Genomic DNA, 23,884 nt, shown 5'->3' with positions numbered 1-23,884 from the left:
GAAGTAGAAGGAAAGAGCTTGAAGGCTCCAAACATAAAGAAATGATAAGGAGGTGGAAATGCCAACCATGTTACTTGATCAGGACTGAAGGAAGTGTGTTGAAACATCATGCTGTACCCCATAAAGGTACACAATTATTACATGCTAATAAAAAGGCATGAAACTCTTATGGAATATAGTAAAAATAAAGTAATTTTTTAAAGAGCAAAAAAGAAAGAAAAAAAAGTCACCATAATAGCAGGGTCTATTCTAAAGAAGCAAACGGGGGGGCTGGTGTTGTGGCATGGTAGGTGAGGCTGCCACCTGTGATGCTGGCATCCCATATGGGCACCAGTTCGTGTACTCACTGCTCCAGTTCCGATACACCTCCCTGATAATGGCCTGGGAAAAGCAGTGGAGGATAGCCTGAGTGTTCGGGCCCCTACTATCCATGTCGGAGACCAGATTGAGCTCCTGGCTCCTGGCTTTGGCCTAGTCCAGCCCTGGCCATTGCTGCCATCTGGGGAGTGAACCATCAGATGAAGGATCTCTCTCTCTCTCTTTCCTTATCTTTCTGTAACTCTGGCTTTCAAATAAATAAATAAATAAATCTTTTCTTTTTTTTTAGAAAGCAGATGATAATGAACGTTTCAGGACAGGAATCTAAATTGCCAATAAGAAACCCCAAGTGAGTAAAGTTTCTCCACCTAGAGAAGCAGTCGATGACACAGCCTAGTGCCCCACAGAAGGTCCTGTGTGGTAGACTTTCTTCTCTGAGAAACATTCCAAACAGCTCAACTCAATCAAATCTAGGAATGGACATTATACAAGTCTCTTTAGATGTTCAGTTGTGTTTCACATAATACAATAGATAGCATATTTGTCATTTTTCAGTTTAAAATATTTTCAAATTTCCAGTATAATTTTTCTTTGATCTATGAGTTCTTTAGAACTATGTCTCACAATTTCCAACAATGTGGCTTTTGTCTGTAATTTGTGGTTGTGGATTTCTAACTTGCTTATGTTAGAGTCAGAAACCATGTTCATGTGAGGCTAACTCCTTGAAATTTGTTGAATCCTGGCTTAGACCACAGATATGGTCAGCTTTCATAATTATTCCAGGGAGGCCGGCGCCGTGGCTCAATAGGCTAATCCTCCACCTTGCGGCGCCGGCACACCGGGTTCTAGTCCCGGTTGGGGCGCCGGATTCTGTCCCGGTCGCCCCTCTTCCAGGCCAGCTCTCTGCTATGGCCAGGGAGTGCAGTGGAGGATGGCCCAGGTGCTTGGGCCCTGCACCCCATGGGAGACCAGGAAAAGCACCTGGCTCCTGGCTCCTGCCAGGATCAGCGCGGTGCGCCGGCTGCAGCGGCGGCCATTGGAGGGTGAACCAACGGCAAAAGGAAGACCTTTCTCTCTGTCTCTCTCTCTCACTGTCCACTCTGCCTGTCAAAAAAAAAAAAAAAAAAAAAAAAAAAAAAAAAAAAAAAAAAAAATAATTATTCCAGGGATTGCTGGAGAAGAAAAAAGGATTTGTAGCAGTTATAAGATGTCATGTTCTAGATTTGCCTGCTAGATTCAAACTCTTAATTGTAATGGTCTATCAATTACTTGCGGACATTTAATAAAATTTTGTACTATGTTGATAGAGTTGTCAAAGTCTCGTTATAATTCTGCCAATTTGTATTTTATATAAATTAGGTGTGCAAAAGTTTTTAATTGTTATATATTCCTGATGAATTACACATTTATCATTTTGTAGAACTCCTTATACCATAACATGTTGTAATAATTTTCTTTTCTAAAAGTAATAAAACTACAAGAATTTTGTTTTGATTGGAATCTATGCATCATGATTTTTCCATCCTTTTCTAATTTAATCTCTTGGTATTGTATTTTAACCTCTTGTATTTTGTACATGTTTCTTCAAAAAAAGAGATTTATTTGAAATAGTTATACAGTTATAGAGAAAGAGGGAGAGGCAGAGAGAGAGAGAGAGAGAGAGAGAGAGATCTTCCATCTGTTAACTCCCCATAATGGCCACAACGGCCATGGCTTGGCCAGATCAAAGCCAGGATCGTGGCACTCCATCTGGGTCTCCCACATGAGTGCAGAGGCCCAAGCGTTTGGACCATCCTCCACTGCTTTCCCAGGGAGCTGGATTGGAAATGGATCAGCTGGGACTCACACCATGCTCATATAGGATTCTGGCATTGTAGGCAGCGGCTTAACACACTGTGCCACCATGTGGGCTGGCCTCCTAGTCCTGGGACATATCCTTATAAATAGTGTACAGCTCTTTTCAAAAACTTTCCATCTAGTCTAAAATCATATTAACTTAGATCATGCAAATTTACGTATTTACTGGCACATCTGGATTGACTGGCACCATCTTATTATATGTTTTCTCTTTGTACAACTTGTTCTGTATTTCTATTTCCCTCTTGTTTAGAGTTTCTATATTTTATTTTTCCTCAACTACTTTGAAAATTATACTTTATGTATCTATGAAATTCAAGACTTTCCTAGAAATTTCAACAAAGTACTTAAATTACTAAATCTGAAGTCAACCAGAATCCTTCTACTACTCATTAACTATAAAGGCGTTTAGAACACCTTCATTTGAATCACCCCCACAGCCATCACACATTGTAGTTTCAATAGCCCACAGGACTTTAGTCTTGTGTCATTTACCATCAATATTTACTTAACTTCAGTCCTATACTTAATGACTTTTTGAGCTAATTAGTATCTTCTTATCTCAGATTTCTTTATGGGATCATTTTCCTTATTCCTGAAGCAAATCATTTATAATTTATTTTAATGAGGATTGGTTAGTGGCAAAATTTTTCAGTTTTTGTGTGTCTAAAGACTTTCTTTTGCCCAAGAGTTGAAAATATATTATGGTGAATACTTATACAGGTAGAAAATCATCTCTCAGCACCCCGAATGTAGTGTTTCACAGTGTCCCGGCTCTTGCTATCACCATCCAGCAGTCTGCTGTCATTCTAGGTCTCACTAATGTTCAGGCAGCCTGTTTTGTTTTGTTTTGTTTTTGACTGCTACAAGACCTCCCCCTTGTCTTTGGTATCCTGCAGTCCCACCATGGAATGTCTAAGTGTGGACAGCTTTGGATTCTTCCTGCTCTGGATGGACTGGCTTCTGGAATCTGAGGATTGTTATCTTCTATTGGTTTGGAAAAATCTTAAGTCATTAGCTATTCAAACATTGCTTTTGCCTAACTCTCTCTTTTTTGTCATCTCCATTTGGATTTGTAAGATATCATACTCCCTCTCTCAATCCTACAGTCTCTCAAACTTGTTTTTTTTTTTTTTTTAAAAAAACCCTTTTCTCAGTTTTTCTGAGCTAATTCTGAATAATTACTTTGGATCTATTTTTCAGTTTATTAATTTTGTCCTTTTAATAATGCCCATGTAGCTATTCCATCTATCAACTGAGATTTTAATTTCATTTTTATATTTTTCATGTTGGAAGTTCTGTGTTCATACTGATATGATTGATCATTTAATAGCCCCCTGCTTCTCATTCATACTTTCATTCTGTTCTTTCATCTATTTAAGTGTACTATTCACCTCCCTAGGCTGTCTCTGACACACTGGACACTTGCAGACTTTGTGGATCAAATCTGGCTTCCCACCGACTTTGCTGGGGTTTCCCCTTGGTGCTTTCTTTTTCCCTGGACGATTTTGTGATGTTTTTAAAAACTGAGAACTCATATTCCTTGGTTTCTGCTGTGGGAGGTTTTGTGGTCTGGTTAACCGGGTCTGCTCTCCAGAGAGGGTGGACACTTTACACAGAGAAAGCAAGGCTTTCTGGGAGGTGAGGCGAGCCCACTCTACGAAGGGAGAGAATGTAAGCTTCACCGTCACCCACTTCTTCCAAGGTAACGGACGCAGCCTCTCTCTGGGTTCCTCCTTGCACTGAGTTGCTAGGCTCTGCGTTAGTTTCTGTGGACTCTTACAACAAAGCACCACAGACTTGATGGCTAAGCTGACAGAAATGTACTCTCTCACAGTTCCAGAGACCAGAGTGTTTGAAATCACAGTGTTGGCAGGGCCCCGTCCCTCCCAAAGCTGCTCGCGAAGGATCCTTCCTTGCTTCATCCAACTACTTGTAGATCTGGATTTTCCTTGACTCATGGCTTCGGCAGTCCCAACTTTGCCTCAGTCTTCCTTGTGTGTCTGTCAATTTGCTTCTTCTTATAAGGACAGCAGTCCTGTTGGATTACAGCCAACCTTAATCCAGTATGCCCTCATTTTAAACTGATCACATCTGCAAAGACCCTATTTCCAAATAAAATCACATTCACAGATACAGGAGGTTAGGATTTCAAGAAATTGCTGTGTGTGTGTGGGGGGGGGGATTCAATCCAACTTATCATAGTCTAGAGCAGTTTCTCAATTGCTTGCCAGCTCCTGAGCATGCTCTTATGTGTGCTAGAACTTAAGTCATCATGAGATAGACATTCTTTCTGGTTTCTAGTCAGTGTTTGTTGGCTCCTAGTTCTCACTCATTTCATTCTGATCGGTCATAGCAGCTCCTTCCCTTTTACCACTGTGTTATGAACTTAGTGATCGGGACAATAAGAACAAAGAAAAAAGCAACCGGGTGCAAAACAAGAGTAAGCCTTTAAAAGGGGACTCAGGGACGTGACTGTCAGTAAGGAGAAGGAAAGTACCACATGCACGTTATAACATCTTTCTGGGGGGTGCTCAACAGACTTTTCCCCCTAGAACACCATGATATATCTATCTAGTACTTTGATTCATGGAGATCTTGGGTTGAATCTCTCTTAAAAAAAGATTTATTTGAAATGCAGAGTTATAGAGAGAGGAGAGAGATGGAGAGACAGAGAGTGAGATCTTCCATCTTCTGGTTTACTCCCCAAATGGCTGCAATGACCGAGGCTAGGCCAGGAGGAAGCTAGGAGCCAGGAGCTTCTTCTGGGTCTCCCACATGGGTGCAGGGGCCCAGGCACCTGAGCCATCTTCTCCTGCTTTCCCAGGCACATTGGCAGGGAGCAGGATTGGAAGTGGAGCAGCCAGGACACGAAACTCATGCCCATGGATACTGGCGTTGCAGGCAGCAGCTTAATCCACTAAGCCAGATGTCAGCCCTGGGTTGAATGTCTTACATGCTGTATGACCTTAAGAATGTACGTATGCTCTTAATTTCAGTTTCCTGATCTGAACAAAAGAAGGAGGAGTATCGTAATACAACTAATTTTTAGGGTGTTGTATGGACTTGTAATGACCCCTGATGCAGAGCATGCGTTCCTTGATTGTACAAACAACTCTATTTCTATGTTTCAGATACTTAAAGACTGTGAATAAGCTGCCCTGGGTAAGTGAGATGGGAACAGCAATGTCTCCCACAGGGGCTCATGAGCCGGCAGGAGCAGTGATTAGGGCAGATAAGAGATGAGAACACAGAGGCACTGAGAGGTTCATTCATGAAACGCAGAGGAATGAGAAGGTCTGTTTTGGAGATGATAAGCAGTTCTGCAACCCTTAAAGGGGGAACTGGGATTCAGATGAACCAGTCTTTCTCTTGCAGGCTCAGTGCTGCCAGATGGTGTGTTGCTGGGCCCCCACTTTAAAAGCCATCCTTCCTTCAACTCCAGTGATGCTTCATCTCTGTCAAGTGGGAGGAAAGAGATGGAGAGGAAGGGGAAAAAAAAGCTAGACCACATCATATACTGTATTTTAAACCCTGAACACGAACCACCTGAAGATATTCTAACATGCATTTGTGGGCCTCACTCAGACCCATACTCCAGAATAGCTTTATAATTTAAGGAAGGAAAGCCAGACATCTCCACACTCGGTGATTGACTCACACACATGTTGGAAGCAGAGTTCACAAATCTAATTCCCTTCTCCATTCCCAGACATTTTTATCCAGAGAACACGGGTGACCGGAGGCGGTGCTGCCTGCTCAGCCAATTCCTGACAGCAGCAGCTCCTGGTGAAAGATATTCTGTTGGGGGCAAGCATTTATCCAGGAGCAGCACTGAAATGAGATGGTGAGGACGCAAATGGTGAATAAACGGCCGGGACGGGGAGAGCCGAAGAAATGGGGGTGATTATGCGGGCGCTGTCCTCTATGAATACATTAGCTCCCTGATAAGCCGGCGCATTGTGACTGCCTCCAAAGCAATTTCTCAGAGTTCCAGTGAATACAGGTGTCTGGAAGCGTTTTCTAAGCTGAGCTTCAGACAAGCCATTCTGCTGCCAGTCTGCAAAGCCCTCGTGTTAAGTCTGGGGACAAGTCAGGCCCACGGATGCCGAGGAGGTCGTCAGAGGTGTTGTGAGATGCTCATTGTAGACGTCCAGGCTTTTCAGGGTAGGGGGAAGGGCTGTCCAGGGCCAGCTGCCTGCCCCTTGCAGTGAGAGGTCAGAGGAGGTAGGAGGCAAGGAACGGTGTGTGGATCCGGGCTGGGAGTCAGGAACTGGAGACAGCAGGTGCAGACACTAAGGCCAGAGGGGTGCGGGTGATATCAGCGGGGGAGCAGCCAGGTGCTAGGGGAGGTCCGCATGGGACTGGGAGCAGGCCGGCAGTGGGCAGGAACACCGCAGATGACTGCCACAAGCCCCGGAGGTTGGCATGTGGCTGTGGCCCTGTCAGGCTGCGTCAAGACGCCCATCGGAGAAGCCAGCGGGGACTACCCCCGGGAAGCATCATGGCTCAGACACTGCATGTATCAGAGACACTCCTTGGACATGGGGTGGCTCGCCCTGGAGGACAAGATCCTTCCCTGGAGCCACCATCACATTCCTGCCAAACACCTGCCGACCTAATACCCCCCTCAGACAGGAGGCGTGGGGCCATCCTGGGTCTACCTTTCCATAGACCAAGGGGACAAAGCCTAAGAGCCTAGGAGATTCTTGAGTGGGATGAGGAACAAAACAGTGCCACTCACGGACATGCACCATGAGCTGACAGTTACAAAGAACCCTCTATGGGGGGCAGGCTGGCGGCTATTTCAGGAAGGTGGTGTGAGGCAGCGATGAGCCTCTGGGTCTGGCCAGTATGAGGGGGGTCAGAGACCGACACGGAGCCTGGCTGTGTTTTGCTGTGGGGACTCCTTGATAAAGACTTTGGGGAAGTTCTGGGAGCATCTGAATGAAGAACTCCAAGAAGCGATGCCAAGGCTGACTCTCATCCGGGACCCCTCAATGCTGTCTCTCTTCCAGGACCACACCTCCGCTCACCTCAATGGTCTGTGTTTGATTCTAACAAAGAAGCTACTCCTCTGAGCTGGCGTCTCAACTCTGCCACGTCCCTAACCCCAGTCCTCTTCTTCCTGAAAATTCACAAGGCTTGGCCCTGTGCTCCCCTCCCCCTGTCCTCTTGGCTGCACTCACACACGTGGACCAGGATTAGGGACTGGACTTTCAGTCATGACCTTCAACCTTGAGCCCCATTTCTCCATCTCCAGGCTCAGTCCTCGCAGTGGGAGCTGAGCCACACCCTGGGGGTGAGAACCCTCACTCACCCTGATCCCGAGCTCCACATTCTCGCCTCCGTACACCTCCATGCCCTCGTCCAGCAGGCCGATCTCCTGGAAGTACTGGCGGTCCACGATGAAGCAGCCAATGAGGGCAGGGCTCCTGCAGGGGGTAGGGAGATGGCCCAGCAGTGAGCACAGGGGCTGTCTCGTGGGGCCGCCCGAGGTATAACAGCACTGACACTTTCCTCCCAGGGAGACCTGGTGCTTTCTCACCTCCCACTGCCACAGCCATGTGGGCCTCATTCTCCCAGTGGTCTCCTGGGTCCACCCTCACCCAGCAGGCAGTAGGCAGATAGTGCCTGTCCTGGGAGCAGCTGTCAGTCTTGGTGGCATTTGCAAGTGCATTAGCTCAGAGAAGTGGTGCTCAACCAGTCACTCTAGGTTGGCTGCATCTCCAGTTGCTCTGACCTCTGACCTCTGCACTGCACATCTCTGTCTGCCCACACCAACTTTCCCACCATTCCACAGCTGGGCTCTGCTGGTCAACCTAGATCTGCTTGGAAAGAGTAGCTGTGGCCAGGCTGTAAAGGGCTCTGGACAGCATGGAGAATCACGGGGGTTGGGTCTGCAGGCAAAGCGTGTCCGTGAGGAATTTTAGGCAGGGCAGTGGTATGAGCAGATCTACATGGCATGACTGGCAGGGGTTGGGTGGGGCCTGAGGGACCTGGCTGGGAAACTTGATGCTGGATCCAGGTGAGGAATGGGGAGACCAAAGGGGCAAGCGGTTGTGTTGGAGAGACCCAGAGGAACCTGAACACCAGCTGGCTTCCTGGCCTGGGTGACAGAGTTGGGGACCACTCACCCATACAGGGTTTCAGAGAAGCAGCCAGTGGCAAAAGGAAGAGGCGGTCCCTACTGGGAAACTGACCTTAAGGTGCCCGTGGGACACCAGGGCAGACAAGGAACAGGCAGGACTTAGGGAGACCAGTGTGTTTATCAGGGGTCTTAGGCTGAACTGCTCGGCAAAGGCTCACAGGCCAGGAGCTGGAAGGCATTTCCTCCCATGGTGGGGCTGTGATCTCAGGTGTAAGGCCGCCACAAAACACATCAAACACAGGAGTAAGGGAAGGGGGGGGGGGGCAGAATCCGACAGGTGGGAGGGAAGGGGCAAAGAAGAGAGCACTTTGTAAGGGAAGCAGGTCCAATTATACCTTTGTTGGGGGTGGTGCATGGAAGTAGGAGCAGAGAATCCCATTAGGGTGTGGGTGGGGCTGACACCTGTGGTTGGGCCATCGTGCTTAGGATCCAAGCTTACTGCAAAGGTGGCGATGCGGGGGGGAGCCTAAGATGGCGTCAGGGGCATAGATAAGATGGCACCATTTTACTAACATCAGGTCCCTGAGCTCAGGGCAGTCACCCCGAGCAGGACTTCGCAGAGAGAGATTCAGGGTGGTTGGGTGAATCAGCGTGAGCGCCTGGGGCTGCTTCTCCGCTGCTTACGCAAATGCCTCTGAATTGCCTGCTGCACGTCGCCACCATTTCTAGCCCGTGCTGAGTGCTTCATGAGCCGTGGCGGGAGGACTTGGGCAGGGGAGATACAGAAAAAGGAACATGAAGGCTCCTCTGCAGGAGGCCAGTGTCAGTCAACCACATGCAAATGCACCTGTCTTCGAAACTGGGAACTCCTTCAGGAGAAAGGGAGGGTTTGCAAGGTATTTGGAGGGGGAGGGTTTGCTGATGCAGGAGGCTTCTCTGGCAGAGCCTGGCATCGGGGTCACTGCTCCTCCTTTAGCATCACTGCATTTCAGTCTGAGTCGCTGCACCCTCTTATAGGCCTTAGGCAGGCCAGCTGGTCAATCCACCGCCCCTAAGGCAGGTGGAAATTTCTTTGCTCGGATAGAGGACAAGACCTGCTATAGGAGTGAGTGTTGTGGGAAAAATGCCCATGCTGGCTCTGTGTCTCCCAGGAAAGTGCCCCAGACTCTCTGAGCCATCCATGGCTCCATACCCATAACCCAAGATCAATGTTAACCTTATGGGTGCTACAATCCGGGAAGCACTGGGAAGCCTCTGGGGCATAACTGACAGCCAGAAGATGCACTTAGAAAGATGCACTTGTACACTGAAGAAGCCGTTTCCTCTCTAATGCAGGTGCTTTAGAAGAAGCAGCCTGCACAGTGGGGTCCTGCGAGTTCCTGGCATGCCGGACCTCACAGCGCGCTCAGGACCCAGCTCCCAGGGCATGCAGGAAGGGGCCTTCCTCCAGCTGCTGGGCCCCGCCAGGGCATGAACAGAATCTGAACCAGCTACTCCCACTTCTAACTGGCTAAGACACGAAGTGGTCTCCCTCAGCCTGAAATTACTATTGATTTATATCCTGCCTTGTTCTCAAAAGATTAGAAATAGCTTACCAGAAACTGTAAAACACATCAAAAACACAAATAGTGAAATGTCTGGACAGACCTAGAGATGACAAAAAATCGGGGTAGGGGGCAATTAGGAACTGAGTTCCTACAGTGGACCCACAAACTTGGCTTTGAGCTCCCTGTTGGCCAAGGTGAAAAATGAACACACATGATCTTAGAAACGACACTGAGAGTTACCACAAGGAGACACTGATTCTTCAAGGACAGCAAGGCTTCTTTGGGTGACAGTTGGTTTGAAAGCAACTTCTCATGCAGATCTCCTTAAAGGAGCCGCTCAGGAGAGAAGAACCATCACCTCAAAGATACTCCTCTAGTGGGCAAAGCACTGAAACCCAGCTCCAAGGAAAATCGAGCAGGATAAAAACCACAGCTTTGGATGTGGGTTTCTTCACTGAGGGCTAAAACTACAGCTGTTCTTCCCTAAATATCATTTGTTTCAACTGAAGTTGTGATCAAAATTAAGTGATGGGAAACTTAAGGTGGAGAGGCTAGTCTGGGAGTCTGGGCCGGGACTGAGAATGCTGGTTTGCTGACCCGGCGGGCCTAGGTGAATTCAGTTCGAGATGAGAACAGACACAGCTGCCAATGCCGCCTTCTGAAAGCACAGCCACGCATGGCAGCCTGTTTCCGTCCAGCAGCATTCAGCAGACCTGGTCACTCCTGCTCTGAGCTCAGCAGTGGCCAACGAGAGCGACGATGACTGGCTATGGAGTCCGGCTAACCTGGGCGACCCCAGCTCCACCGCCCAGAGCCTCGGGCAGAGACACTCTCTTGTCCCAGTCTTGCTCTCATCGCGTAAATCTGGGATGGCACAGGTCAGGATGAGACCATCAGTGTACAAAGGCCTGGCACATAGCAGGCTCCCAGCGAATGCTTCACAGCACAAAAGCACCGCAGGGTGGCCACAGAGGTGGCAAGGGAGGGAACCCCAGGAGAGTTAAGGGTCTCTAAGTGGGGTGCTCATCCGTTTACTTTGAGTATGACTGGATTTTTCCTTCCAGCCAAGAAAAACGTGATCTCCTCTAAAAATCGCCTACTCAAATTTTTCGTCATCTTTCCCAGGATAGAACACAAAGCAGCATCAGCTTCCAGCATCCTCTCACTCTCACTCCAGGGGCCACCTGTCCTTTGGGCTGCCTTTGGTCTGTGTGTTTAAGAGGACGGACTTTGCAAGGGAGGATAAAGACACCTTCCCAACCCCACCCTAAAACGGACAAAAATAAGGGCTCTTGGGGGTGGCTGCTCCAGGAGTCCTGACCTGTGCAGTCCGAAGCTGCGTGGGGGAGAAACAGGGCAGGCTGGGAAGCAGCAGAAAAAGCAGAAAGAGTTGGGATTTTTTTTTTTTTTTTTTGACAGGCAGAGTGGACAGTGAGAGAGAGAGACAGAGAGAAAGGTCTTCCTTTGCCGTTGGTTCACCCTCCAATGGCCGCCGCGGCCGGCGCGCTGCGGCCGGCGCACCGCGCTGATCCGATGGCAGGAGCCAGGAGCCAGGTGCTTTTCCTGGTCTCCCACGGGGTGCAGGGCCCAAGCACCTGGGCCATCCTCCACTGCACTCCCTGGCCATAGCAGAGAGCTGGCCTGGAAGAGGGGCAACCGGGACAGAATCCGGCGCCCCGACCGGGACTAGAACCTGGTGTGCCGGCGCCGCAAGGTGGAGGATTAGCCTAGTGAGCCGCGGCGCCGGCCTGGGATCTTTAAAATGCACTCTGAAGGCACTCATGTCTGAGTTCTACGGGGGGAAAAGCTTTCACCTCACCAAGGTAGACAGGGTCCTGCAGGGTCTGGGCTTGCCTCGCCGCCCCTCCAGCCTCATCCTGGGCTGCACGGCTCCCATTCCTCCTTCCAGTCCCTTCCAACCTCTCTGTGTCCCTGAACATGACACATGGGTGCCCGTTCCGCAAGCTATCTCCTCCTGCTCGCCGGGAAAAGCAAGCCACCAACGCCACCCTCTCTGAAAGGGTCTCCCCGCTTTCCCTGCAGTTTCCACCTGCATGGTAGAACGATTTTTTATTCCTGCGAATTTTGTCTGCCTTCACTGGCCTCCAGGCTGTAGGAACCGGAACGGAGTGGCAATCGCTCTGGATCCTTAGCAGGGAGCACGGCTGTGGGCACCTGGCGGGCCTCCCGCAGTGATGTGTGTGGGAATGAGGGACTCTGAGGCTGGGAGCGGATTCTGGGTGCCTGGCGCTTTTACGAGAGACCACCGGAGGCTGTGAGCAGTGAGGGAGGATGGCGCCAGTTCCTTTCTACCTCCCGCCCCTGCCATCCCCGCCGCGGGGGGCTGCAGACCCGACAAGGAGGGCTGGGCTCTCTGCGCGCCCCGGGCAAGACTGCTTTACCTGATGGGGGCTGTGGAGTTCTCCAGCTTCCACCAGGCCTTTGGGGGGTTCAGGTAGCGGCACCACAGCTCCCAGTCAAAGCCCTGGGCGGCCAGCGGGTACTCCTCGATCTCAAAGTTGTCGTACTTGATGTTATCAAAGGAGGGCGAGATGATCCGCTTCCGGTTCTCCTTGATGCGGGTGAGCACGGGCTCCGCCCTGCGCAGGAGAGAGCGAGGAGACAGATGGCTAGCTGCCGCCGAGCTGGACAGCAACCAGGGAGCACTTCCAGAAGCTGGTTCCCCCGCCGGAAGAGGAAGGAACACCTGGGAACGAGCGCCCGCCCCGTCCACCCGAGGACTTCCGGGTCAGAGGGGTCCTCCCTCAAGACATGCAGGGCTTAGCTGAGGAGTTCTTATTCCAGCCTGCTTGCCCACTAGAAAAAGCATACGAAGACTTAAAAAAGAAAAACAAGAAGAAAGGAACAGACGTGAGCTTCCAGGGCAAGCTGCTTTCTGCCTGAGCCCTGCTTTGGCTAAGATTCAGGGCATCCACCTGAGGGTGGCAGAGACCTGAAGGTAACAAACCTCCGTCCACCGGTGGGGCAATGCCAGCTGGGGCAGTGCCACCCCTTACACCCCACGTGTCCCTCAACTGCCCAACGAGAGGGGGCATCTGGGCTTTGCCAGGGAGCCAGGAGGCCTGTGTAGGCAGCAGGTGAGTAATGTGTTTGGAGACGGGAATGATAAACTTCTCATTAATAATACATTTGGTGCATAATTGTTTATTCAAATCAGCTTGAAATAGTAAGTGTCCCTCTCCTATTCTGGCCATAAATCCAATGAAAATGCTTTTTAAATAGTCACAAATGGCAAGCAGAGACTTCAACTCTAAAAAATGGCTGTGTTGCATCCTTAATTTGAGCCTGTTATGCCAGAACCCAGCCCAGGCTGTGTGCATGCCCTGCTACTCCCTCCTGCCCGAGCGCCCTCCTCCTCTACTCATGGGAGGCAGAGGCTGACGTGTTGGAGCCTGGCGAGGAGGGGTGACCCTGGGGCCATCAGGCATATCGGTATAAAGGATGGACACCTACTCGTGGCAGCTCTGCACGGCCATCTCCAGGGCCTGTGCCTCCCACGGCCAGGCAGAGCCACACACAGTGGCTGCACCAGGCCCTCCAACCCCACATGGGTGTCAGCTGGATGCTTCTCCCAGCTCAGCTGCAGGTGCTGCGGCTTTTATCAGCTCTCTTGCCCCAGCCAGCAGCCCTGGCCGGTGGAAAGAAGGTCTGCTAAGTCTTAATTCTGCCAATAGGAAGAAAAGACCTGAGTTTAGGTGTACCCTCTGGCCTGGCAACTGGGGGACACCCAGGGTAGCCATGACAACAGCAAGGCACCCCCGCCCACCTGGTCTGGCCCTGGCTGTGAGGCTGGGCGTCAGTCCCCCATCTGGCTCAGCTCTGCTGTTGCTGTGTGTTGGAGAGCCCTGTGCTTGGCTGGGCAGGCACACTCTGCTCTGCTCTTGGCTATACCTCCCCAAGGACCACGCCAGCCAGTGTCACATCTGATGTCACCACACTCTCTGGGCACTGTGTGTGTTGGCCCCTGCTGCCTGGGTCACTCACACCCACATCTCACCTCTTCCCAGAATTCCCTCCCTGCCTCTAGTCCATGACTGAGGTCCCAGCATGCTTTGCAGCCCTTTCAGCTGAAGCCCCTTGCCTCACTGGGAGCCCTTCTCCTCTCCCAAGGGGCACTTACCAGCCCACATTAAACTCCACATGGGCGTCGAAGAGGGCCACCACGGGGGCGGTGGCCACCCTCCAGCCGCTGACCCTGGCGCGGATGAGGCCTTCCTGCTTGCTGTGGCGCACCACTTTGATAAAGCCGGGCTTCTGGCTGTTCACCTTGTCCACGTATTCCATCAGCCTCTCCTTCAGCTCCTCTGTGAGGGAGAAAATGTACCCTGAGCACAGTGGGGGCCAGGGGCAAAGTGGGCAAGCAAAGCATTCACTCTTCTAGGGTGAGCTGGAGGCTGCAGGGCCCGCGCCCCTGCCTGGGTCTTCCCTGGTGGCCCCCACGGTGGCCAGCGAAGCTCACTTTCAAAGGGAAAACCAGCAGGTGCTGAACTCCAGCAGCACACACACGGTCACCTGCCTCACACTTTATCTGAAACGTGGAGAGACACAGAGACGGAGACTGCTGGTTCGCTCCCCAAAGACCTGCTACATCCAGTGCCGGGTCAGGCCCAAGCCAAGATCCCGACACTCAATCTCAATCTGTGTCTCCCAGGGTGTACATCAGCAGGAAGCTGGGTGAGAAGCAGAGGAGCCAGACTTGACCCAGGCACTCTGATATGGGACGCAGGCATCCAAACCAAGGCACCCACTGCCTACCCCCTACCGCCTACTTAGTCTTCTCAATGGAAAATGGAGGTTCAGGGAGGTTTATTAGCTTCTATGGTGTCACGCAGCTGTGAGTGGCAGAGTCCAGTGTTAGTCTGAGTCTAATGACTGGAAAAGCACAGCTTCTCCTCTGTAGCTTAGCTGCCTCCTCCTTTCCAGGGTCTTCATCAGCCTTTTCCATAACGCCAGACAAGGCTCTGTCTGCCAAGACCACAGCCCGCGACCTCCACCTGTGCAGGAGCTGCAAGCACATGGCGTTGGGTGGTGGCCCACTGTAGCTGGGCCCGGCCACTTAGCTATGCCCCTCCTTCTTCCCAAGTGTAATCCAGCCTTGCCGAGACAGAAACAGGCCTCAGCAAGTGAGGGCTCAGCAGCCACACTCATTCCGTTCCTCGTGCAGTGGAGGCAAGAGCCTGTGTAGCTGCACAGGGGCGCAAAGTTCAGCTTGAGCCAACTTCCCGTCTCGAGGGGTGAACCTCTACCTGTTCTGCTGAGCCGCCACCCAGCCCTGCACTAACAGGGAATTCCGCGCAGTCCACCCGGAGCGGGCCACCTCCCACGGGCTGCTCTCCCTTCCTTTGACTCCACGTGCCAGAGTCTATCAAGCTTCCACTCGTTAGTCTACTGGGCCTTTGTGGAGGACAGAACAAGTCCCTCTGCCATGTAGCAGCCCTTACGAGGGGAAGACCGGGCTCCACCCTTGCTGTGATTTCTCTGTCAAGCCTCTTCAGTTTCTCCTTCTATTTCCTCTCGTCGTACACTTCAAATTCTTGGACCTTGTTGAACTCCCTTCTAAATCTGTTAGTTTCTCACTTAACTTTTGAAATCATGCACACAGCAATTGACCTAATACTTCTGAAAGAAATTGAGCCATGTAGAGCAGAGAGAACGAATCACCTCCTTTCTCTAGAATCTATGTTTCTATTATCATAGGCCAAGGTTGAATCTACTTTGCCTACTTTTGATTCAAATGAAGTTACTGGACATATATATCATCACGTATTTTTAAAAAAATATTCATTTGAAAGGCAGAGGGACACATAGGAAAAGGGAGAGACCCAGAGATAGAGAGACAGAGATCTTTCATTCACTGGTTCACTCCAGAAAAGCCCACAATGGTGAGGTCTGGGCCAAGCCAAAGCCAAGAACTCCCATCCTGGTCCCCCATGAGACCAAGCACTTGGGACACATTTTGCTGCCTTCCAAGGTTCATTAGCAGGAATCTGTCCAGAAGTGGAGCAGCTGGGACTTGAACCAGCATTCCAGTAAGAGATTTTGGCATCAGGAGCAGTGGCTTAACCTGCTGTGTCACAGTGCTGGTCCCCTCATCATTTTTTTTTAACGTGGTGCTATTTCCTTCATCCTGTACCTTCAAGGATGTGTGTGTGTGTGTGTATGCACACATGTGCTTGCAGCCAAAACATTTCCTACTGAACTAACTCTTCTTAAAGATTCACACTGCTTCTCCAGGTGGCATGATGCTGTGTGCCCCGAGTCTACTCTCAAGGTGTCATTGTTGGCCGGCGCCGCGGCTCACTTGGCTAATCCTCCGCCTGCGGCGCCGGCACCCCAGGTTCCAGTCCCGGTTGGGGCGCCGGATTCTGTCCCACTTGCTCCTCTTCCAGTCCAGCTCTCTGCTGTGGCCCAGGAGTGCAATGGGCCCTGCACCCACATGGGAGACCAGGAAGAAGCACCTGGCTCCTGGCTTCGGATCGGCGCAGCACGCCGGCCATAACGGCCACTTGAGGAGTGAACCAATGGAAAAAGGAAGACCTTTCTCTCTCTCTCTCACTGTCTAACTCTGCCTGTCAAAAAAAAAAAAAAAAAAAAAAAAAAGGTGTCATTGTTCTCTGGTCCTTCCGGCTTCCCAGCACTTTCAGCAAAAGTGAGGAGCATGTGGCCTTTAAGCAGTGCGACCCTTGTCCTAAGCAGGGACCGGTGTCAGGTATTCTCTCTCCAGCCCAAAGAAAACTCGGCTCACTTTTGGGCTGCCCTAGCATGCTGTATTACCTCACTTTAGCCCACAGGAAAACGACCTTGTGATCTCCAGTTGTTGGGGCTGGCCGCAGAGGCTGCTGTCTCCCCTCTGTCAGGACGTCAGCCCCTCACTGCCTCACAGTCTCCAGGCATGACTGTTAGGAAGCGTCTTAAAACATTTACAGTCTCATCGCTACAGAGGTCCATCCCTCATAGATCCTTTTCGAGAATCCAAATAGAACTCATAAAGCCCAACATTCAGGCTTTGGATGGTGGCCGTAAAGTGGTGAGTACACAGCAATTGGAGTGAGAATGGTGCTCCTGCCAAATGGCCTGACCTACAGCTCTGTCTCCCTCTGCTCTCCCTGCAGTGCAGTCTCTCAGGCCAGATCTCTGCCAGTAGGGGTCGCTGTGACTGAGGCACTAGTGGGAGCCAGCCATGGGTGACTGCTCCCAGATGGATCCCACCTTGCTGAATTCACGCCCTTGTGTCCTGTAAGGTCGTTGCACAGTGACTCTGGGCTAATCCTGTGGCAGGACAGCATACAGCAGGAGGGACCCTGGGCAAGTTCCAGGATGCAGGTTGTGTTTTTACTGTCTGGCTACCCAAAGACTAAGGAAGCCTGGGCCAGCCTCCTAGAGCATGAGAGACTCAGGCGTCCCCAGTCATCACAGCATCAGCCTCTCTGGGAGCCACCTGGAGACTTGTGCTCCTGGGTCCCTGTTCGTGCCCACCCCCGCTGAGACCCACTCCTGTAAGTGAGGACATCTGGGATGGTCCAGCCCTGGTGGAGCCGGCGGCTGACACACCACAGAGAGCAGAGACGAGCTGCCCAGCAATCCCAGCCTGGAGCCAACCGGGAGCTGCTGTGTGTCACCTCCACACAAAGGCTCAACCCCAAGTGTCTGGAGTACTGGTGTGCTGTGGCAGCTCAGGGAAGACCGAACTCCTGATGCCTACGAAACAAAGTCGGACGCAGAAAAGCCAGCTTGCAAGGCGTCAGCAAGAGGTGCAAGGTTTTGCTTCCTGTAGGAGCTGTCTGCCACTTCGTACCTGTGGCCTCTGTTAGCAGTGAGCTATACTGCAGGTTTCTGGGGGATCTGATTCTGCGAGCTACGGTCCCCAGTCAGCTGCATCCCAAACATGTGCTCCTGTTTAGAAGAGAGGGTTTCTCTAACCCCAACCAAAGAACTGGACTTAAAAGAAAGAAAAGACAAACCAAGCAAGAAAAAGTTTTTGAAATACCCTGGATGATGCTAGCTCAGTCTTTGCAAAGGACCTTTACCTAATTAGGCTTGCAAGTTTTCCTTCAATCTTTGCTCAATGCCAAAGTAAGAAAGAACATTCTTAAAAGAATTTCTGTATTTGCGGGAAAATTATTCTTTAAGACATTGGCTGTTATATACAATTTATATTGGCTGTTAACCACCTCATCTATTTAAACTACCTGTTACAACTTAGCTCCAAAAAACATGGCGAACATGGGTTTTCCCTCATTCCTAAACACAAGTACAAGATCCATCTTGTTTGCCTTCTTGCTAAGCCTGCCAGGAAACTCAGAGACTAACGACTAATCACAGGGTTCTACCAGCATTTTTGCTTCCCCACCTTTGCTGAAGATTTTTTTTTTTCAGTTTAAAACCTGCATTGAATTTCACATGTTTTTCTATGTAAGCTAACTTTAATGTTTAGAAATAGCTATAAACAATGTAAATAAAGTGTTTTGGCAGGACATATAGGAGTTTAGTTGTGGAAAGAATGGGGAAGGGCCGGTGCCGTGGCTCACTTGGCTAATCCTCCGCCTGCGGCACTGGCACCCCGGGGTTCTAGTCCCGGTTGGGGCGCCGGATTCTGTCCCGGTTGCCCCTCTTCCAGTCCAGCTCTCTGCTGTGGCCCGGGAGTGCAGTGGAGGATGGCCCAGGTCCTTGGGCCCTGCACCTGGATGGGAGACCAGGAGGAAGCACCTGGCTCCTGGCTTCGGGTCGGCGCAGCACTCCGGCCGTAGCGGCCACCGGGGGGGTGAACCAATGGAAAAAGGAAGACCTTTCTCTCTGTCTCTCTCTCACTGTCCACTCTGCCTGTCAAAAAAAAAAAAAAAAAAAAAAAAGGGGGAGGGTGCATTTTGTGCTTCTTTTAATGTGCTGGGGAAAGAGGAGACAGTGGGTCTGCTCTTTGCAACTTTGCTAGATTGAGAGCCAAAGCGAGCTGTCCTGGCAGTGCTGACAGAGAAACACAATTTGCACCCTACAGGGGGCCAAGAGTCCTCCAGCTTGTGCGGCCCCTGCAGCCCCTCCCACTGTCCCAAAATCCCCGCTCTGCTGGCCTCTGAAAGACCTCCGTGAGCCAGCAGGCGCAGAAGCTGTATTCACAACACACCATAGACTCTAAGGTGGCTGCAGGCCATTCCACACCCTGGGGCAGTGCCTCCACTCAGGGCAGCCGTGTGCCTGCTCGCATGGCTTCTGGCTTCCAGGCCCAGGAACAATCAGGCATTCGCCGGTGCTGTCACACAGAGCCCTTCTCTCCTGCACAGAGACACCCCTTGTTCTGCCCCCAGGAAAAGCTGGAGCTCCTCAGGGCCAGCCCCACGAAACAGAACACAGAACGCAGGCTGAGCGGGAGGGTCTGGCGACACACGCTGTTATCTGATCCACACCCTGTGTGCAACACCCGGAGCTCATGCAGAGATAACACAAGGGCAAGGAAGTTGATGCTCAGGGGGACTTTGCACCTTGGAAGGCAGCTGCCAGGCACTTTGCAGGAGGCCCGGTCTGCTGTGGGGAACAGGGCAGCTCCTCCTCTTCCCCTCCCTGTTCAGGTGTCATTTCCCACGTCTGCTCTGGGCTTGCCTAAGGAAGTGGAGGGTGAAGCCACCCAACCGTTCATTCGTTGAGCAAATATTGAACATTTACTATGTACCAGGTACTGATTTGGCCACTGCAACTACAGCTGGGAACAAGACAGTCTTCGCAATGAACCGAATGCCCGTGTTGCAATCATACCCCATGGGACAGTATTGGGTGGGGTGCAGCTGTGGGAGATAATTTGGGAGATGAGGGTGGATTGCTCAGAACACCTGAGACTGCACAATACACCAAGAGCAGAAATTTATGTCCCCGCAGTCTGGAGCCTGGGAAGCCCAAGATCAAGGCACCGGCACATGGGGCATAGCGAGGGCCTCCGGACTGCGTCCTCACACCAAGGTGAGCTAACTCTAGGGGCCCTCATCCCATCAACAAGGAAGCAGCCCTTGTGGCTGAATCACCTTACCAACAGGCGAATTTGGGAGGGGACACTTTCACTAGGTAGGGTCCGTGCTCTCATCACAGAGACCTCAGCAAGCTCGTCTGTAAGCCCCTGGTCTATGGGGTTCTGTTACTGCAGCCTGAACCATGGTCCTGATGGAGTCTTCATTTTTCCCACTGTTGAAATGGCTTGTGGTGTGGGAGGGGGAAGGAGACGGGGAGGGGGAGGGGGAAGGTGCTGAGCAGTGGCCATCTACAGAAGTAGATCTCAGTCAATCAGGGGTAGGAGTTGGGGGATGAGTACCCCATGTATGGCTTGAACTGTGTCCTGCAAAAATTCACGTTGAAGTGCTACTCCCTAGTGCATCAGAAGGTGACCCTACTGGAAATAGGGTCAAGGTAGATATAATTAGTTAATATGAGGTTAGGCTGGAGTAGCGTTGACCCCTAGTCCAATACGACTGGTGTCCGTATTCAAAGGGGACAATTGGACACACACACACACACACACACACACACGGAGAATGCCAAGTGATGAGCCAAGGACACAACGAGCCCCCAGCAGCTGGGAGAGAGGCGTGGGATGGATTCTCTCCCATGGTCCAGCTGACACTTCATTTTGTAGATCTGGCCTCCAGAACTGTGAGACGATTTCTGTGTGTAAGACACTCAGTGAACAGTGTTGAACTACAGCAGCCCCAGGGAACGAATGTGTCCCAGCTTCCCCAACCTCAGGCGGGACGGTGCTGAGGCAGGTTCCTGGGAGGACAGAGCCCTGGCTCTCAGGACAGCCCCTGTTCACCCATGCCTAAAATATCAGTGTTTTTCTTTATCCTGTCTGACATCTTCCTGCCCTCACTACAGTTTCCTTGGACCATCTATCAGATAAGTGACTTGGCCCCGAATCCTATCTCAGAATCTGCTTCCAGCGAAACCAAACCACGATGTCATTCACTGCCCAGGGCACCATGGGCCCCTGCAGGCACTGCCCTCTGACCTGATTCTTGAAAACATCTGGACTTTCAACCCTTGATATACATGCATGGTGTGTGTGTGTGTGTGTGTGTGTGTGTATGATGACTTAATTACAAGATATTGGGTCTACTTTCTGCCACATCTCTGCATTAACTGGCTAACAGGTAATACAATAAATAACAATAAAATGATGTATGAGCCATTATTCTCAGCATTTTGTATGCACAGTTGTGCAGTGCTTAATGGGGGGGGATATGTTCTCAGAAATGCATCATTAGGCAATTGCGCCATTGTACAGAATCATGGAATGACTTCCACAAACACAGGCGGTACAGCCTGGTACACACCTAGGCCACATGGCATAGCCTATTGCTCCACGGTTGCCTATCTGGTCCCTCACTGACCCAAATATCCTTACCCAGCACGTGACTGTTTTTCATTTACTCCTTCCAACACCCCAATCATTATTATTATGATAATGATGACATGGCTAGTATGGTCATTGCTCTGTTGTGAAGACAAGGAAACCAAGGCACAATGTGACCCAGGTGGTAAGTGGTGGAGACAGGGTTCAAATCAATCAGTCTGTCCCCAGAGCCCATCACCCCTATGTTGTGAGAAAGCTGGCCTGCCTGAGAATCAGCTGGGTAAAAGACCAGGGCCTGGGACTCCAGCCTATGAGGAGTCTGGTTTAGAATTTGATTCTCGAAGGGTGGCATCAGAGAATCTGAATTTCCAATGAGCTCCCCACAAGATGCTAAGGGGTAGGGAAGCTTAGTTGAGACTTGCTTTGGTTTAAGGGTATCCCCTGAAAGTTCATGTTTTGCAAACTTAATCCCCAAATTCATCCGTGGATGGCATTTGGAGTGTGGCCTTTGGGAGGTAATTAGGAGTAGATGAAAGCATGAGTAGGGCCCCCTGCTGGCAGCAGGGGTGGGGTAAGAGGAGGGAGAGAGGCCGGAGCTAGCAGGGGCTCTGTCTCACCATGCGTGGTCTTTTGCCATGTGATGATGCAGTGAGAGGCCCTCTCCTGACGCCGAGCAGATGCCTACCCCATGCCCTTGAACGTGCCGGCCTCCAGACTATGAGCCAAATGCACCTCTCTTCTCTGTACATCACCCGATAGCGGCTATTTGGTTACAGCAACGGAAGGCAAGCTAAGACACAATGGAAACTAAGGAAAAGATCAGCTTAGTACCCAGATGGGAACAGGCGCTCCTACAGGAACAGGCATGGTTCCTGTCCTTACTGGGATTCAGATCCCGATGGCAACAGGCCACTTGCATGGTTAGTTTTTCTCTTGTCACTTGCCCAAATCCATTGGCTCCAGCTTGTTCCTCTCTATTGCAGATCCCTCACGTTCGGTTGCTTTTCATCTCTCTGCGTGGTCATTTTGGTCTGGGGTGCTGGCTGTCCCTGTAGTCCCCAGGCTGTCCTCTGCAGGGGCCACTGCTTGTGTCTCCCTCTGGCCATGCCCCTCTTCCCTATATGCATGCTGTCTCCAGAGACCAGCCAGGAAGATGGTGTTGCCACTCCTCCCTGTAGCTTCTCTGGAGAAAAGGCCATGAACACCCCGCCCCACCCCACTACCAACTGCTAGTCTCCCATGGTGCTCATTTAAGGATTAGAAGCTCTGCACATTTCTGTGAATTCCTTTAAGGGTGAAAAGTAGCTGGTCTTCCTCGGATCAGAAGATTAACTGGCTTTCCTCTAAAGCCATTTAGGGCACTGAAACACCAATGCTTTGTCAACACTCTTTAAAAGAGTGATGATTCCTAAGGATGCAATGGCTGTCAAACGTGGTTGGTCATGCACATCGTATGGGAGCTAAAAAAGAAAGGTGTCCACCCCCACCTTGCCCATGAAGGATCTGGAGCAGGCGCTCTGGACTCTAATGCTAGTGCTGATGACGATGGTGAGCCCGTGGGACAGCTGGGGTCCCAGGACGAGAGACCCGCTCGAGTCCTGAGAGCTCCCGGGTAGCCTCTTTCTTTCTGCGCTCCTTGCCTGCTAAGATCACTCCAGGCAAGCTTTCAAGTTCTGGGCAGTTTACAGATGCCTTCCTTGGGCTCATTCTTCCGTCTGCCACACTTAACAGCTGCACTTCTGCCCAGCTCCCCTAATCGCTGCTCTTCTTCAAAGTCAACGGACGCTGCAGGAGGTTTGGAATGGCCGTCCGTTCTTCTCTGTACTCTGGAAGCTGAGCTGGCCATTTCTGGTGAGGGGCTGGAGCAAGGCGCCATGCAGGAGCCCTGTGGATGGCTATGGGTCCAGGCACACAGGGTTACAGTCTCCCTGGCAAGCTGCAAGGATTCATTTCAGTCTTACTGAGCTCGAGAAAGCCCCAGCATTGCCAGCTGCCAGGCACCAGCACTTGTTTCTGGGTCTTATGTGTCACAGTAGGGCATCAGTGACCACAAAACCCACAAGAAATAGACGTGGCAAACTGAGTGGGGGTCTCTGAAGCCAGGCTCGACATGCAGTGCTTGCCCATGACTGTGGTGTAAACATTCCCACCTCATGTCCCTGATGGTATGTTGGGAAGTTGGGATAGGACATGCACGATTGGTCAGCTGGCGATGTCATGGGTCAGCCCCAGCTCTGCTCTGGTGCCCAGGACAGCAAGGCTGCAGTTCTGTGGGGTCTCCCCTCTACTAAGCACTGCACCCAGTGCTTTGCATCAATCCATCCCATCTGTTACCCATTCATTCAACAAGATACTATTACGCACATAGGGAGCGACCAACACTGGTCAAGATTCCCACCGCCCTGAAACCCTGCGGTCACTGCTGCTGCTTACTTAGTACTTGTCACATGACTTGGGCCATTCGGAAGCCACTTTATATGTTACTCATTCAACACTCTCAACAACCAGAATACTGCGCCGGGTGGGTCGTGGCATGTGCTCCAGAGAGGGCAGTGGATTCACTCAGCCGGAATGTGGCAGGGCCAGACCACAAAGCCAGGCAACCTGGCTCCAGTGACCATTATTATCTTCGCACAACGAGAGAGAAAAAAAGAATCAGGAACCAGAGACTTTCAATAACAAACCCAAGTGACACGGAAGGTGAGGGAGGAGCAGGATTCA

General features: G+C 51.1%; 1 protein-coding gene across 3 annotated transcripts in view; it reads right to left on the bottom strand.

The window, feature by feature from the left end:
- The window catches only part of GALNT18 (polypeptide N-acetylgalactosaminyltransferase 18), a 353,053-nt gene that overhangs the window by 92,177 nt on the left and 236,992 nt on the right, over positions 1-23,884 (bottom strand). The window contains exons 4-7 of one of the 3 annotated variants that reach the window (XM_089328724.1): positions 13,955-14,138; positions 12,216-12,413; positions 7,496-7,610; positions 5,781-6,009 (exon numbers count right to left, since the gene is read on the bottom strand). In XM_089328724.1, the coding sequence (XP_089184850.1) occupies positions 5,935-6,009; positions 7,496-7,610; positions 12,216-12,413; positions 13,955-14,138 (572 nt within the window). In that variant the 3' untranslated portion in view covers positions 5,781-5,934. Of the gene's footprint in view, positions 1-5,780; positions 6,010-6,236; positions 6,471-7,495; positions 7,611-12,215; positions 12,414-13,954; positions 14,139-23,884 lie in introns of those variants that run through there. The other 2 variants (XM_089328721.1, XM_008266222.5) reach the window with 2 other exon arrangements.

Source organism: Oryctolagus cuniculus, chromosome 1 (genome assembly GCF_051225735.1).
Source record: "Oryctolagus cuniculus isolate XC-2025 breed Fujian yellow rabbit chromosome 1, ASM5122573v1, whole genome shotgun sequence".
Classification (NCBI taxonomy): domain Eukaryota; kingdom Metazoa; phylum Chordata; class Mammalia; order Lagomorpha; family Leporidae; genus Oryctolagus; species Oryctolagus cuniculus.
This window is presented reverse-complemented; position numbering and strand designations above follow the sequence as displayed.